We start from the raw sequence: 17,712 nt of genomic DNA, 5'->3' as shown, positions 1-17,712 counted from the left end.
CAAGCAAATAGGCACTGAGTTTGAAGGTAGGCCTTGAAATACATCCACAGGTGCACCTCCAATTGACTCAAGTTATGTCAATTTGCCTATCAGAGGTTTCTAAAGAGCATGACATCATTTTCTGGAATTGTCCAAGCTGTTTAAAGGCACAGTCAACTTAGTTTATGACCCACTGGAATTGTGATACAGTGAATTATAAGTGAAATAATCTGTCTGTAAACAATTGTTGGAAAAATGACCCGTATCATGCACAAAGTAATGTCCTAACCGACTTAACAATAGTTTAACAAGAAATGTGTGGAGTGGTTGAAAAACATTACATTCTCTACCATAAGCCTCCTCCAAAGTCATTTTAGAGAATATGGCAGTATTTCCAACCAGCCTCACAACCACAGACCACGTGTAACCACGCCAGCCCGGGACCTCCACATCCAGTTTCTTCACCTGTGGGATCGTCTGAGACCAGCCACCTGGACAGCTGATGAAACTGAGTGCTTGTGTCTGTAATAAAGCCCTTTTGTGGGCGAAAAACTAAAGTGTTATTGGCTCCTTAGTGGGTGGGTTTTATGTCCTCCCAGGCCCACCCATGGCTGCGCCCCTGCCCAGTGATGTGAAATCCATAGATTAGGGCCTAATTAAGTCATGTCAATTGACGGATTTCCTGTACTGTAACTCAGTAAAACCATTGAAATTGGTGCATGTTGTATTTTTGTTCAGCATACAATAATATAATTTATTCAAATGACAACTTTTTAACTTGGACCTTGTCAACAGAATTATTAATATTTGACAAAAATAAGGTAATAAAAACAGTACCACTGTAGTTCCCTTCCATTCCAAACAATAATACTTTCAGTATTTCGGTTAAAACATGGTACATGATCAGACTTTTTCAGCAGATGACTGTGGCTTAAGAATAGCCCTTGCCCAACCATAATCCTTGACCCAACACTTACTATTACACGAACCTTGGCCCTCTCAATACACAAACCTTGGCCCTCTCAATACACGAACCTTGGCCCTCTCAATACACGAACCTTGGCCCTCTCAATACACGAACCTTGGCCCTCTCAATACACGAACCTTGGCCCTCTCAATACACGAACCTTGGCCCTCTCAATACACGAACCTTGGCCCTCTCAATACACGAACCTTGGCCCTCTCAATACACGAACCTTGGTCCTCTCAATACACGAACCTTGGCCCTCTCAATACACGAACCTTGGCCCTCTCAATACACGAACCTTGGCCCTCTCAATACACGAACCTTGGCCCTCTCAATACACGAACCTTGGCCCTCTCAATACACGAACCTTGGCCCTCTCAATACACGAACCTTGGCCCTCTCAATACACGAACCTTGGCCCTCTCAATACACGAACCTTGGCCCTCTCAATACACGAACCTTGGCCCTCTCAATACACGAACCTTGGCCCTCTCAATACAAGTGCTTGCCATAACTCTGACCAACAGTTCTTGATAAAGGAATTCACAGATTTTCTTAGCTAAAAAAAGGAAACAAACAGTGCACAACTTGGCAAAATGTTTAATTTAGATGTTCCATTAAAACAAGGGAAAGTTGTGATAGGCAGGGTAGGAAGACGGACCAAAGAAAAACAGGAACCAGATCGCAAGGGACAGCCCTGTGTACAAACACACACAACCTATGGTATATCAGAGCATGTCAAACATAACATAATGCTGTCATACATTAGTTAAGTTCCCCTTCTGAAGGTGGAATTTAGACAAAATTGACATTTAAAACATAGAAAATATGAAATCTGAAGCAGCATGTCAAATGACAAAATAGTGGGGTAAGTTGACAAACTCAGGAAAGCCATAAATTAAATAAACCTCACTGCCTGTAATTTGGAGTCTGAATACAATCAATTTATTCTCGCTTCACACACATCAAATTCCATTACTCTGAGAAGCCCAAACACCCTAATATATATATTTTTACCTCCTATAGTGTTAATGTTTCTTAAAGATGAAAATGAACAAACACTCACAGAGGCAGACATAATCTCACTCAAGTCACTTCAGTTTGAACAGATACAGTATAGACATATGACGAGAAATGTCATTGTGTTTTCAAAATGTAACTAGTTGGTTAGGTTGTCACATCAAAGAAAGATAACCGTGTGAACCATCCCCCAGAGAAGCATTTCAAGGATACCTTGTGGAGTTGCCCTCATAGATATGTGCACGTTTGAAAGCCAGAGTATATGGAAGAATATTCATGATATAGTTCAATAAATCCTGCCCAAATAAAATTTAAGACCAACACCAATAGCCCTAAAGATTGGAATCAAATTCTCCCCGCTGGACATAGCTATTAATAAATATCATGTACAATAGGTATATTTTAAGTGCATATTTTGATAAATGGATTAAATAACAGCGGATTGCCATGTGAACACATGACGCCAAGGGGATATTGTGCATCAACAACAAAACTTTATATAGGGTATTGTAATATCTTCCAACGTATTGTCGCACTACACATAAAACGGGTATGAGGTATTAGAAATTCTACATTGAAGCTTATTGTCAGTGTTGAGGAGTCATTTTTACACTTTCTTTTCAAAATATATTCTGTGCACTAAGAGAAGGGGGTGGAAGGAGTGAAGCAATGCTTTACAGTAGAGAACGAGTTAAAGAAAAACACTGTTTGGTCGCTCCAGAGATTTGGAGTTTTCAGTGGTCGAAGGTACAACATGCCATTGTCCCTCTTTAGGAGGCTGAGCTTGACCGTAAGCGAAAGGTTTGTCAAGTTTTTTAAAGTCTCCGTTAATTCAGACTTTTCCTATTCCTTCCTGAAACACATAACATAAGAGTTCTTCTTTTCCACCTATAGAAGGTATGGAGTAAAAGCAGTGACTAGTTGGCGGCCCATGCCTCCAGATCCTTCATGTCGTCATCATCTTCCTCCTTTGCTGTAAGAATGAACCACATTCATTTGATAAAATTAGTACGATTTTTTTTAAAAGTCGGCCTATAAAGATCGACAAAAAAACGTTCAGGTTTGAATAGAAGTCAGGTAGCGTTACACTGACTGGTGAAATACTGGTTGGAAACGGTAAAAACCTTCTACTACTGGGAAGACTACCGTTTACAGGTAGATGTTTTCAGAATAAAAAATGTGTGTGTGTGTGTGTGTGTAGACAGTATTTTATCATTTCAAATCAATTCCCGTCAGTGTACTTCAGAGACATGAGCTAGCATTAAAGCTGGCTAAGCCAATATATCCATTACCTGCTGGTCTTACAGGTAAGGATGCGGAGGGCACATTTGGCAGCGGTACATTATCTGTGCCAGTGATTTCCAGGAGGTTTTTGTCTAGTTCCTCTTGTTCCAGTTCTTCCAATTCTGCTAAGAGATCATCCTACACAAAGAAAGAAAAATAATTAAGGGTTAGACAGGTCTATAATGTCTAAATAAGATAAGGATACATTTCAAACCAACAACGACGAACGCCTTTAGTCTGATTCGGTATGGCAGTGGTTCCCAGGCAGTGGTTCCCAAAATTGGGGTGTCAGAAATGTTCAGTTGTTCAACTAGCCCATGTCAGCTAAGGTTTTTAACCCATTATGTTTGGGTATCACATGACATCACACAGATATCACATGAACACACATAAGCCATGGTAAAATGTGTAGAATTTCAGGAGCTTTAAAGCTGCAACATTTTCTTTCTGGCAACAAGAGCAGTGTGCAGCTTCTGTCATGGACAGGGCTTGTACCCATAGAAATAAACGTGGCACAGGTTGCTGAGGTCGCATGGGTCGCGAGGTGGAGGTAAATAAATGACAATATCCATCCAGACCATTGCCACCTAGGAAATGTGTGGTGTGACCAGACCTTCTCAAATGGGGAGGTTGAACAAGTTTGGGAAGCACTGCGGTAAAGGAAACATCCTAGCTCAGCTTACCTCATCAAATTCCTCTCCGAACCCTACAGGTTTAGAAATAGCGTCAGAGATTTCTTGAGCCAGCTCCTGCTGCTCTGTGATGTCCTGCATTAAGTCATCCACTTTGTCTATGTCCCTATGGGCAAAAACACAAAAGACCATTTAATAATTCATAGCAAATTCAGGAAAGAATAATAGTGACATTTTGAACGTTTTTCTGGCAGAAGCCATTTTATGATATTACTACACCATAAGCTGAAATTATGCGATTATGCGAGATATGGAAAATCAACCTCACTGTAGATATTTATGGAAGTTACTTTGCATTCTGAATAATGAAGCGTGTATAATAAAGTGTGAAAATGCGTAACAGAGTGTACAAAACATTATGAACACCTTCCTAATATTGAGTGGCACTCCTTTTTGCCCTCAGAACAGCCTCAATTTTTCGGGGCATGGACTCTACAAGGTGTCGAAAGAGTTCCACAGGGATGCTGGCCAATGTTGACTCCAATGCTAGGCTGGAAGTCCATTCGGTGGTGGACTATTCTTGATACACACGGGAAACTGTTGAGTGCGGAAAAACCCAGCCACGTTAGGGTTCTTGACACACTCAAAAGGCACTTAAATCCTTTGTTTTGCTCATTCACATCCCGAATGGCACACATTTAAGCCATGTCTCAAGGCTTAAAAATTCTTCTTTATGTCTCTCCTGACTAAGCCCCATCTATGCCGGGCGGACGGGGGGGGGGGGGGGGGGGTTCTACTAAGCGATATGGAATTGTTTTAGAAGGTCATACCAAGGATAATTTAGCTATTTGATTTAGAATTTAAAAAATATATATAAAACAATTATTTGATAAATTACATTAGGCCTTACTATTAGCCCCTACAAACACAATGAGTAACAGATTCACTACATAGAACAGTCCCCCAAAATAATAACAAGGAAGTTTGTTCTCAAGTGTCTGTCCTATAGCTGAGGAACATATATTTTTTTTTACATGTATTCTTTGCACTAAACTGTTTCCATATTAATCCATTCTTCTTTTTTTTTTACTGGTACCGGGGGAACTTCAGACGAGTCTTGTGAGGCGTCCTACAGCAAAACAACCGGCATGTTTGTGAGAGTCGCACCTTTCATATTAGTGTGTAGCCCAAACTGTTCAGACGCTACAGACAGAAGTTGGCAGATCAGCTGTATCGACTTCAGAAGAGTCCCAAGATGCTTGTGAGGGTTGTAGAGCAAAAGGAACACCATAGTGTTTGTGAGAGTCTCATCTTTCCATTGAGGGGTTATAATAGTTTATAGGTCAAACCGTTTGAACACCACATATGATTTTGTGAGAAGACCAATTTTCGGGATGTCTCATGGTCTGACAAACACCGCTCTAGCTCTGGCACGTTTCACCGCAGATGCGGAAGTGCGACATCGGCGGATGTGGGGTGGATTGAGACGCAGCCAATGCAAAAAAACAAATATCTTTAGCTTAAACTGACAGAATTATTTGATTTTGATTATGCTAATTAGATTTCCGCGGCGGAAATCGACTCTAGGGGTTTAACCTGTCTCCTCCCCTTCAGCTACACTGATTGAAGTGGATTTAACAGGTGCCATCAATAAGGGATCATAGACTGACCAGGTGAATGCAATGTCATGGAAAGAGCAGTTGCTCCTAATGTTTTGTACACTCAATATGTACCATTGACTTGCATTGGAATTGTGACACAAATTATAAAAAGTTTGCATTTGAAACAATGGCCAGGTAAACAAAACCAAAGCATTGGTTACTTTCATACCTGGTCCATAGACTGCTCACAGGGTAATTAAGTCCATATGTAATTTTGTAATTTGGGTGAAGAAAATACTCCAAGCCACAGATCCATACTACTTGTCAAACAGAGAACTGATACTATATACTCGTTGTTAGGGTGGGATTGGTTTGGGGGGGGGGGGTCCGTCGATGGCTTTTTACCACTTCTTTGGACTCCTTGTCTCACTCATTAGCTAGGTTTCTGCAAAATTAAAATATGAACATTTTCCCAATAGTGATGCGTTTCCATCAAATTGACTTGTTGCAGATAAAAGGCTGTGCATGAGCACGTAGCACACGTACAAATTACTTTAACAGTTAAAGTTAAATGGGTTTCATTGCATATTCAAGGTTTAGTCACACACACAAAAAATCCTAGACAAACGTGAAGTAGAACATTAATGTTGGCCTATGTCAGAGGCACGTCAGAGGTGTGTGTGTGAGCGCCAAGGTTATTATAGTTATGTTTAAATTTGTTTTTATTTCTATTCAAAATTCTGTTAAGTTTCAGTAAGTTTTCAAGCCTGATTTAATAGTTTGTATTTAGTTTGAGTTTTTATTACATTTCTATTGTATTCTTGTACTATTTTTTTTTTTAGTTTTAGAGTTAGGGAAAGAAATTAGCAGATTTCTTCCCTGTTAGCTAGTGATAGCTGGTGATAGTGATGCAGAAGCTATCTCCTGGCAGCATTTACCCATCAGATTCAGAAGCTTGCAAACCCTATTAGAAAAAAAAGCTTGAAAAACACATTTGATTTTTGCCAAAAGTTTACAGAAAAAAAATCTGCAGCTGAACATAATCCATGATGGTTTAAATTTAATTTGGTTTGAGTCAAAGTTAAGTTTCAGTATAGTTTTAGTTTTTCAAAACGGGTTTGTAAATTATTTTCTTTCAGTTTACGAAAGTTTTTTCAGTTTATTATTATAATAATAATAATAATAATAATAAAAGTGACGGTGGCCCTTACATGTTTTCATGGGCTGCCTTCATGGCCTTGGCGGCAAAGCCCATGTTCTTCAGCACTTCGGTGTTGGTGTTGGCATTCTCTAGCGCCTCCCTCTGGAATTCAATGGTGGACAGCGTGCCGTCGATCTGGCCCAACTGTTGCTCGTACCGCTTTTTCCGTTTCAAGGCCTGCAGAGCAGCTGGATGCAAGAGGAGAGGAAGGAAAAGCGACTGTGAGAGGTTGTGGGATGGGAATACTAATGGAGCAGAAAAGCCCTAAAGCACTGCAAGAGGAAATAGAAAATCTAACGTTGTTCAACGGACTCGTTTCTTTGGTTGGTTTTGGCTAAGTCAGTATACACTGGGTGACCATGTATAAGCTTACAATAAGAAGGCTTACACAAGTTTACAATATTTACTTAATTGAGGTGAGACAGGCTGAAGTATCTTCGATGTGATAAGATGGTGTTACTTTGTAGCTTGTAGATTTCTGCATCACATCTTATTTGATTGAGCACATCTGTCACTCCAGACAATTTACATTTTAAAAAATGCTGAAAGTACTTTTTGAAGACACCATTTTCCTGCAACATTTTTGACCAAAAATTATACAAAATGTGTATTATGTCTTACTGTCCTGTGGCTTCAGCTTGCTTCTGTTTTTTGGGTTGAGCTAAGCTACTCCATAAACATAGGCTAGCTAGCATACTGACCTATTGACATGTCAGGGACATCACCTGATGTGCAAATATTTCCCCTGCTACTAAAACTAAGGCAACCTGAAGGCACTACCACCAGCTTCACTACCACCCCATATAGTCCACTCGAGCATGTGGTTACCTATCATTTAGCCTCAGTTCATTGCTTCCTGCATGCATGTTAATTCGGACAAGACTTAGGAGAATGGTAACGCGAGACTACCAATCATTAAGCACTGAAAGAATCAACTCTATTGATTATCTGAACAGTCACATAGTTTGAAGGACTGCGTGAGATAGGCTGTATAACACCTCCATCAAAAGTTCCCTTAGAGAGAGAGAAGCAGAAACATGGAAATCGACCGTCCAAGATCAGCTTAATCAGCTTAATCGCATTTCTAGAACAAAACTGAGGTGTGTCTATTTCTATTGCTTTAATGTTGTTTTACTATCTGACAGAGCGTAGGCCTCTCTTTTACTGCACACAACCTAATCGTGTTATGTGTCAAGTCTAATCACCACTCCAATCATAGCTGCTCTACTATTACACCTCAACAATGTTTGGCCTGAGGGGAAAGGGTCCAAAGTTGCAATTGTGCCCCTTAAGTTGCACGCAGAGCGGCGGGCGGGTTGGCCCATTGATTTTCAATTAATCGTGTCTGTGGAAGCCACTAGGCTGAAGGCGGAGAAAATAGTACAGGTTTTGAGCCCGACAAAATACACCTACATTGTGTAGAGACCAGCGATCCCGTTTGTTGTCAGCTCAAATGTTGGTCATTAAAACATTGTTTGATTGGATGTCAAGATGAACTCCGCTCATTGGTCAACCATGCGCTGCAGCCGCTTAAGACTCTGCTAATTAAGGCCCTCTGCCAGAGGCGCAGCTTACCGGAGATAGCACCACAAACCGCACCGCTTGCAAAACTGCTTGCGTTTAGCCGCCCTCCTCCCATTGAAGTTTATGAGACCTTCGCCGTTTACCGCGGCCCATCTGTAAGCACCTATCTGGTTTATTCTCTATTATTGAAGCGGCGCCGTCTTTGACCAAATCACATTAGAAAATGTAGCCTGGATGGTGATACCTCAGCATGTACATCCAACTTGCCCACGCTAGCTAGCTGGGTAACTATCAGTTTACAGAGTCACGTTTAACAATAAAAATCATTGTTTTGTAATGAGCGTTGGACTAGTAACCGGAAGGTTTCAAGTTCAAACCCCGAGCTGACAAGGTACATATCTGTCGTTCTGCCCCTGAACAGGCAGTTAACCCACTGTTCCTAAGCCGTCATTGAAAATAACTATTTGTTCTTAACTGACTTGCCTAGTTAAATAAAAGGTAAAAAAATCTAATTTTATATTCATAATTTATCTTGCATGTAAATTGGTTTTTATGCATGCTTATGGTGTTATAGCGATTCACTTTTTGCATGTCGATAATGTTAATTTTGTCGTCGTGGTCACTGGTGGTAGTCGCTCGTGCGTTAAACAATGATGTACATATAAACCCTGGATTTCGATTGCTATTTATGGCCAATGATAGGCTTTGAAACCACCGGTCATCAATATTGGCACTCCTGGGAAAGAGCAGTACTCTATCAGAGTTCTAGAATAATTAAATGTTAAGGACAAAATTACATATTTAAAAAAATATGTGGGGACAGTAACATTAGTACTTGCTAAACATGTTTATATGTTAAACTCACATAATATCATTTTAAAGTATGCATTATGTATGTAATAGAATAAATGTGGCAATAACAAATAGTATGTAATAGAATAAATGTGGCAATAACAAATGTAGACATTAATGAATGCATTTCTATAGCTTCCATGATGGTGGGGGAGTGTCAAGGTGGAGGCACTGTGGCTTCAAAACAATGCCTCCTGTTTGTCATCTAGTGTAATATACACTACATTTCAAAAGTTTGGGGTCACTTAGAAATGTCCTTGTTTTTGAAAGAAAAGCTATTTTTTGTCCATTAAAATAACATAAAATTGATCAGAAATACAGTGTAGACATTGTTAATGTTGTAAATTACTATAATAGCTGGAAATGGGTGATTTTTTTTAGGGATTATCTACATAGGCGTACAGAGGCCCATTATCAGCAACCATCACTCCTGTGTTCCAAAGGCACGTTGTGTTAGCTAATCCAAGTTTATCATTTTAAAAGGCTAAGTAATCATTAGAAAACCCTTTTGCAATTATGTTAGCACAGCTGAAAACTGTTGTTCTGATTAAAGAAGCAATCAAACTGGCCTTCTTTAGACTAGTTGACCAGTCTCAATGTCAACAGTGAAGAGGCGACTCCGGGATGCTGGCCTTCTAAGCAGAGTTCCTCTGTCCAGTGCCTGTGTTCTTTTGCCCATCTTAATCTTTTCTTTTTATTGGCCAGTCTGAGATATGGCTTTTTCTCCGCAACTCTGCCTAGAAGGCCAGCATCCCGGAATCGCCTCTTCACTGTTGACGTTGAGGCTGGTGTTTAAGGAAGCTGCCAGTTGAGGACTTGTGGGGCGTATGTTTCTCAAACTAGACACGCTAATATCCTTGTCCTCTTGCTCAGTTGTGCACCGGGGCCTCCCACTCCTCTTTCTATTCTGGTTAGAGCCAGTTTGCACTGTTCTGTGAAGGGAGTAGGGCAAGTGGAGGAAGGAAAATGGCATCCCTTGAGAAGTCAAGAACAGGATGTTAGGAGAAGTGCAGTACTTTTTCTAAAATGGAAATAAAAATATATTTTTTAAATCAACACACAATACCCCATAATGACAAAGCAAACAGTTTTTTTTGTCTTTTTTATCTTTGCAAAATGTATTTAAAAAAACCTGAAATATCACATTTACCCTTTACTCAGTACTTTGTTGAAGCACCATTGGCAGCGATTACAGAGTCTTCTTGGGTTCTACAAGCTTGGCACATCTGAATGCCACAAGAACATTCAGAGACTTGTCTCCAAGCCACTTGGAGTGTGTGTGCTTAGGGTCGTTGTCCTGTTGGAAGAAAAAAAAAAAAAAACTTTGCCCCAGTTCTCATCAAGGATCTCTCTGATCTCTCGCCGTTCATCTCGGTCATGACTAGTCAACCAGTCCCTGCCACTGAAAAGCATCCCCACAGCATGATCGTGCTACCACCAGGCTTCAAAGTAGGGATGGTACCAGGTTTCCTCCAGACGTGCCGCTTGGCATTCAGGCCAAAGAGTTCAATCTCGGTTTCATTAGACCAGAGAATCTTGTTTCCCATGGTTTGAGAGTCTTTAGGTGCCTTTGTAGCAAACTCCAAGTGATGTGCCTTTTACTAAGGAGTGGCTTCCGTCTGGCCCCCTACCATAAAGGTGGAGTGCTGCAGAGATGGTTGTCCTTCTGGAAGGTTCTCTCATCTCCACAGAGAAACTCTGGAGCTCTGTCAGAGTGACCATCAGGTTCTTGGTCAACTCCCTGATCAAAGGCCCTTCTCCCTCGATTGCTCAGTTGTCCAGGTGGCCGGCTCTAGGAAGAGTCTTGGTGGTTCCAATTTTTTCCATTTAAAAATGGAGGCCACTGTGTTCTTTGAGACCATCAATGCTGCAGACATTTTGTTGGACCCTTCTCTGAGCTCTACGGACAATTCCTTCAACCTCATGGCTTGGTTTTTGCTCTGACATGCACTGTCCTCTGTGGGACCTTTATGTAGACAGGTATGTTTCTTTACAAATCATGTCCAATCAATTGAATTTACTACAGGTGGACTCCAATCAAGTTGTAGAATCACCTCAAGGATGATCAATGGAAACAGGATGCAGGGTCTGAAAACATATGTAATAATTTTTTTTAAATTTCAGACATTTGCAAAAACCTGTTCTTGCTTTGTTATTATGGGGTGGTGCATGTAGATTAGGGGAAAAAATGTATTGAATCACTTTTGGAATAAGGCTGTAACATACTCTTGGAATATGGAGGAGTGGATGGGGGAAAAGAGAGGCAGAGGAGGTTGAAGAGAGGGAGGAAGAGGCTGTACTTCAAATCAGTTAAAATGGTGAAAAAAAGGGAGATGGTTTGTTAAAAGAAGAATAGTAGAAAGTGTAAGTAGAGTGAGCTGTACGCCGGATCGAAGACGGGAGGAGAAATGGAAGTGAGTGAGGGCAGAAGGTTTGGTGGGTGAAGTTCTCGAAACACGAGTCTTGCACCGAGGGTCTGGATAAAGACGAGCCTGTGACGGTCAGTGTGACATTTTTTATTTATTTTAAATGTACCCTTGCCTTTTGGCTGATCCATTGTGGTTTCAGGGTGGGCAAAACAGAGTTGTTGTTGTGGAATCAGTGAAGGTAACCAATAGTGGTCTGGTGATAATTGTTTGTGTTTCTGCTGGTCAGAGGGAGCAGGCACATCGCGTTAAACGAATGCGGATAAGAGATGTGAATTGTTTTGCTCTCAAGAAAAGGGGGTCATTGAAAATAGATTACTGGAGGTAGCGGTAAATGTGAAAGTTGACCAACTGAAGGGGAAAGTTTCCCGGTGTTTGTGATGCTCGTCGTTTGGTGCGATGCAGACGGGGTGGCATGAGTGGTGAAACAGAAGAGTCGTTGTCTGTTCTTTTGAGTTTTGATGTTCTATAAGTTATCCTGTATGAGCTTTTGCTCCAAATATATTGCATTGTTACAGGTGTCAAGAAGTGTGCAGAAGGGCATGAGACAAAGTAATGGTAAGTGTTCATTTTAGGAGTGGAAAACACTGCACACTGCTGCTCATGCCCCCAGGTGATATTTATTTATAACAATGTCTCGACCATTAGGTCTTCCTCAGGCATCCATATCCCAGGTGGGGGTGAAAGGTCCTATATGTAGGGGCAGTACACAGTGACATCACTTCCTGAACCAGGAGGTAAAAAGGAGGTTCACAATATTAACATTCAATGCATCAAAACATATGATTATAAACAAGGAACATGATCAATATTTACAGTAATATACTTACACATACAATATTCAATTGGTAGGGTATTTGTTGAATATTAAAAAACAATCTCTATTGTGACATACAGCACATACAGCCACCAGAGGGAGACTCGTCGAGGCCTGGTTACAGACGGAGTATACATCACGAGGCGATGGCTCCCTCTGCTGGACGTGCCAGGTCTAGATGGGGACTAATTGGGGCTGATTGTGATTTGTGAGTAATCAAGGGCTGATTGCTCACCAGCTGGACGGGTCCCATAAAGCTGCCAGAAGGGCAGCACACGGGAGAAGGGACTGGGGGAAGAAAGGTTACTACTGTATAGTTGGGGACGGTTCCAGAGGTAGTTCAGTTTTGTGTTCCCCACAGGATACAGCAAGACCCAGAGCCCAGAAGACGGTATCCCGGAGAGGGTTTCATGGGGGAGACCTATTCTTTTCTTTTGGTTTATTATTCAAATAAACACTCTTGAAACTGAGCTAATCCTACTCTGTCCATGTCTGATCTGTGTAAACGTTTTGACCAAACCCCCTGGTCTGCCACACTATATATACACACACTACCGGTCAAAAGTTTTAGAACACCTACTCATTCAAGGGTTTTTCTTAATTTTTTACAATTTTCTACATTGTAGAATAATAGTGAAGACATCAAAACAATGAAATAACATATAAAATCATGTAGTAACCACAGAGAAGGAAAAGCAGCCAACAAGTGCTCAGCATATGTGGGAACTCCTTCAAGACGGTTGGAAAAGCATTCCAGGTGAAGCTGGCTGAGAGAATGCCAAGAGTGAGCAGAGCCGTCATCAAGGCAAAGGGTGGCTATTTGAAGAATCTCAAAGATTTGTTTAACACTTTTTTGGTTAGTACATGATTCCATGTGTTATTTCATAGTTTTGATGTCTTCACTATTATTCTACAGTGTAGAAAATTGTAAAAAATAAAATAAAAACACCACTTCAGCAGCATCTGGTCTCCTATCCAGGGACCTACCAGGTTCCCGAGCCTGTGAAGTAGAGGTCCACCGATTAATTAGAGCGATTCCAAGTTTTCATAACAAATCGGTAATCTGCATTTTTGGACGCCGATTACATTGCACTGCACGAGGAGACTGCGTGGCAGGCTGACCATCTGTTACGCGAGTGCAACAAGGAGTCAAGGTAAGTTGCTAGCTAGCATTGAACTTATCTTAACATAATCACTAGCTAACTATACATGGTTGATGAAGTTACTAGTTTAACTAGCTTGTCCTGCGTTGCAAATAATCAATGCGGTGCCTGTTAATTTATCTTCAAATCACAGCCTACTTCGCCAAACAGGTTGATTTAACAAGCGCATTCGCAAAAAAAAGCACCATCGTTGCACCAATGCACCTAAGCATAAACATCAATGCCTTTCTTAAAATCAAAACACAAGTATATCTTTTTTTAAACCTGCATATTTAGTTAAAAGAAATTCATATTAGCAGGCAATATTAACTAGGGAAATTGTGTCACTTCTCTGGCATTCTGTGTAAGTAGAGTCAGGGTATATGCAGCAGTTTGGGCCGCCTGGCTCGTTGCAAACTGTGTGAAGACCATTTCTTCCTAACAAAGACCATAATTAATTTGCCAGAATTTTACATAATTATGACCTAACATTGAAGGTTGTGCAAAGTAACAGCAATATTTAGACTTATGGATGCCACCCGTTCGATAAAATACGTATTTCACTGAAAGAACAAACATTTTGTTTTCTAAATGATAGTTTCTGGATTTTACCATATTAATGACCTAAGGCTCACATTTCTGTGTTTGTTATATTATAATTAAGTCTATGATTTGATATAGCAGTCTGACTGAGCGGTGGTAGGCAGCAGCAGGCTCGTAAGCATTCATACAAACAGCACTTTCCAATGCTTGAAGCACAGTGCTTTTTATGACTTCAGCGCTGTTTAAGCCTATCAACTCCTGCGATTAGGCTGGCAATACTATAGCGCCTATAAGAACGTCCAATAGTCAAAGGTATATGAAATACAAATGGTATAGAGAGAAATAGTCCTATAATAACAACAACCTAAAACTTCTTAACTGGGAATATTGAAGACTCATGTTAAAAGGAACCACCAGCTTTCATAGGTTCTCATGTTCTAAGCAAGGAACTTAAAACGTTAGCTTTTAAACTTGGCACATATTGCACTTTTACTTTCTTCTCCAACACTGTGTTTTTGCATTATTTAAACAGTAGGTGGCGACAACACACCTTGCAAGTTTAGTCTGCCAAATCAAATTTATTGGGCACATACACAAGGTTAGCAGATTTTTATTTATTTTATTTATTTTACCTTTATTTAACTAGGCAAGTCAGTTAAGAACAGATTCTTATTTTCAATGACGGCCTAGGAACAGTGGGTTAACTGCCTGTTCAGGGGCAGAACGACAGATTTGTACCTTGTCAGCTCGGGGATATGAACTTGCAACCTTTCGGTTACTAATCCAATGCTCTAACCACTAGGCTACCCTGCCGCCCCAGATGTTAATGCGAGTGTAGGGAAATGCTTGTAACTAAATGCTGCATAGTTTCCTAAGGACTCGAAGCAAGGCGACCATCTCTATCTGCGCCATCTTGTCAATAAACCACAAAGACGACGAGAGACAAGTGGGGGTACTCAGCGGCGTTCCACTGTCTGTTTGAAAAGTGCTTCAGAGTTGGTTCAGGGAATACTTTCCATGACCAAATATTCCTTGTGTCTACCTCGACACTATGTTATCAATTATTCTGAATTTTGATCGGGTTGTTAGAGTACATGATACATTTAGGTTTTAACTAAAGCAAACATTCCTCTCTGAAAGGCTTGCAGGAACAGCCACTTTCATGACAGGTTGTAGGCTTGTTTGTACAACAGTGTGTTACATATTCAGAATAGTTAAGGTAACAAGTCACTTAGGAAGAGGCACAAAGTCTTAGGACCATGTCATGATGCACAACATCAGGGTCCATGAAATGGCTTCAGAGTATGCTGGACAATAGAACGAGTCAAAATTCACCCAAGGATTTAAAAAAATTGCAAAATAACATTGGCTAAACTGGAACACTGGCGCGAGCCCATAGCAAATGAATGGAATCTAATGTTCGCAGAGCCTGTTTTGTCTAAATGGCACCAACTTTTAGGCCTTTTCATTTAACCACTACAATCTGTTCCTAGGACAAAACTGAAAGAAAAGCACTTGTGTTGAAGGTAAACATCCGCACCTCTATGGTGCCAAGTGTGCTTATGTCTGCATAACGAGAAAGTAGGGGGAAAATGGAAAATTTTGACTAGTTCTGGTCTAGCGATCGATGACAGGAGAGTGCGCTGCCCAATCTTATGTAATTAGGAAGAGGAGATTATCCGGATAAAAATGGTGTCCGACCTGAAAAAAAATCTAAATATACACATTGTGAGATATTTGGCAAAATATACCAGCATGCCTCTCCATAGGAAAACAATGGGGGGAGCTCAGCGTTCCAATGGCAAAAGGTATTTTGGGGCTAGCATTTGATACATATGCTGCCCAGCCTTACATAATTATAAAAATGAGATTCTCATGATTAAAATAGTGTTTAGTTTGAATTTTTTTAAATCTAAATATACACATTGCAAGATATTTGGCAAAATAGAGAGACATACCTATTTTCCCTATAGGAAACAATGTGACGAATTCAGGGTTCCATGAGTCATTTTTTGTTGTTGTTTACATTTGAACGACCAGCAACGTGGGCAGGTCTCATTGCCAACAATAATAAAACAAGCAGTGTGACGTGACACAATAGGCTGGGAATAGAACCTAAGGAAGGCGAGTTAGTGCCACTGTACTCAATAGAACTAATAGGAGCTGGCATGGTGAAAAATACCCTAAAATAAGGCCTGTTTTTTCGTGATTACTTCAAAACTACGGCAAGCAGCGGCGGGTGCAATTAAGTAGTTTTGTTTTAATCAGAAAAAGGCATTGTGTACAGCCTATTTAGATAAGTAACGTTAGCCTGCAAGTTTCACTGCTAGTACAGTAGGCTACATAGCTATATAACGTAGGCTAGCTAGCTACTAACCTATAAATAAAACAGCAATATGTTTACGTTATCAAATCAGTAAGATATTTAACCACCTGGCATATTGCTCAATAATTGGCAACCTACCATACTCGGCTAGATAGCTAGCTACAGGCTCACACACAGGCTTTAAGTTAGCAGCTAGCGTTAGCTCGAACTAACTCGCTAACTATCAACTTCCTTCTTCCTGTCAAGTTGTTGGCTAACAAGCGAGCCAGACAGCTAATACACTAAGAGCACATCTCTGATAGGTCTCACCTCTTTTGTTTTTTGTGCCATTCTTTTTCGCAGTGAGGAGTTCCTGGTCAATCTTTTTCTCCAAAAATTCCTGTTTCTTCGTCAACATTTCCTCTGTGTCTCGAAGTCGCTGAATCGCCTCCTGAGGGCTAGTCATTTTATCCCCTTTACCTCCAGTGCCAAATAACTTCCCGAACAAAGACATCTTTGCGCTAAATAACAATGATTTATACTACAAGGGCAATACAGTAGCAATTAACAGAATTCAAGAAATGTTAGAAACTAGTCTCGTATCTTTTCACTCGCACAGCTGAACTGATATTGTTGATATTTCTTCTTGATCTTTCTGAAAAGGCCAGAGATACTGTGTTAGAGAGAATTCCGATCTAGAAGCACGGTTTCGACTGCTCCTACAGTTTTGCTTTGGTACTGCAGTTTAACTGACGCCCGGCTCAGAACGACAAAATAGAAAGACAGACGGCCACATAGAGAAGTGGAGGGCAGTGAGTGTTCTGTCTTTTTTTCCTTTTTTTTTTAATTGGAGAAAAATCAGTATACATATAAGAAGGATACAAACAGACAACGATAACATACGCTAGGGGGTATAACAAATGACCGATTCTACAAAGACCTTAAAAGACACTCACATATTTATTGTTTTAACAGATTTCTTATTAGAATAATGTACAGTGCCTTGCGAAAGTATTCGGCCCCCTTGAACTTTGCGACCTTTTGCCACATTTCAGGCTTCAAACATAAAGATATAAAACTGTATTTTTTTTGTGAAGAATCAACAACAAGCGGGACACAATCATGAAGTGGAACGATATTTATTGGATATTTCAAACTTTTTTAACAAATCAAAAACTGAAAAATTGGGCGTGCAAAATTATTCAGCCCCCTTAAGTTAATACTTTGTAGCACCACCTTTTGCTGCGATTACAGCTGTAAGTCGCTTGGGGTATGTCTCTATCAGTTTTGCACATCGAGAGACTGAAATGTTTTCCCATTCCTCCTTGCAAAACAGCTCGAGCTCAGTGAGGTTGGATGGAGAGCATTTGTGAACAGCAGTTTTCTGTTCTTTCCACAGATTCTCGATTGGATTCAGGT

General features: G+C 40.5%; 1 protein-coding gene across 1 annotated transcript; it reads right to left on the bottom strand.

Moving 5' to 3' along the window:
• Positions 1 to 1,530: 1,530 nt before the first annotated feature.
• LOC109891096 (charged multivesicular body protein 4b-like) lies at positions 1,531 to 17,056 on the bottom strand. Its single transcript, XM_020483402.2, has 5 exons — positions 16,624 to 17,056; positions 6,695 to 6,872; positions 3,934 to 4,048; positions 3,259 to 3,388; positions 1,531 to 2,939 (listed from the first exon to the last, which is right to left on the bottom strand). Exons 1-5 carry the CDS (start codon positions 16,805 to 16,807, stop codon positions 2,884 to 2,886), a joined length of 663 nt encoding a protein of 220 aa, XP_020338991.1. The 5' UTR covers positions 16,808 to 17,056; the 3' UTR covers positions 1,531 to 2,883.
• Between the last annotated feature and the right edge of the window lie 656 nt (positions 17,057 to 17,712).

The sequence above is a fragment of the Oncorhynchus kisutch genome, linkage group LG1 (assembly GCF_002021735.2).
Source record: "Oncorhynchus kisutch isolate 150728-3 linkage group LG1, Okis_V2, whole genome shotgun sequence".
Taxonomy (NCBI): domain Eukaryota; kingdom Metazoa; phylum Chordata; class Actinopteri; order Salmoniformes; family Salmonidae; genus Oncorhynchus; species Oncorhynchus kisutch.
This window is presented reverse-complemented; position numbering and strand designations above follow the sequence as displayed.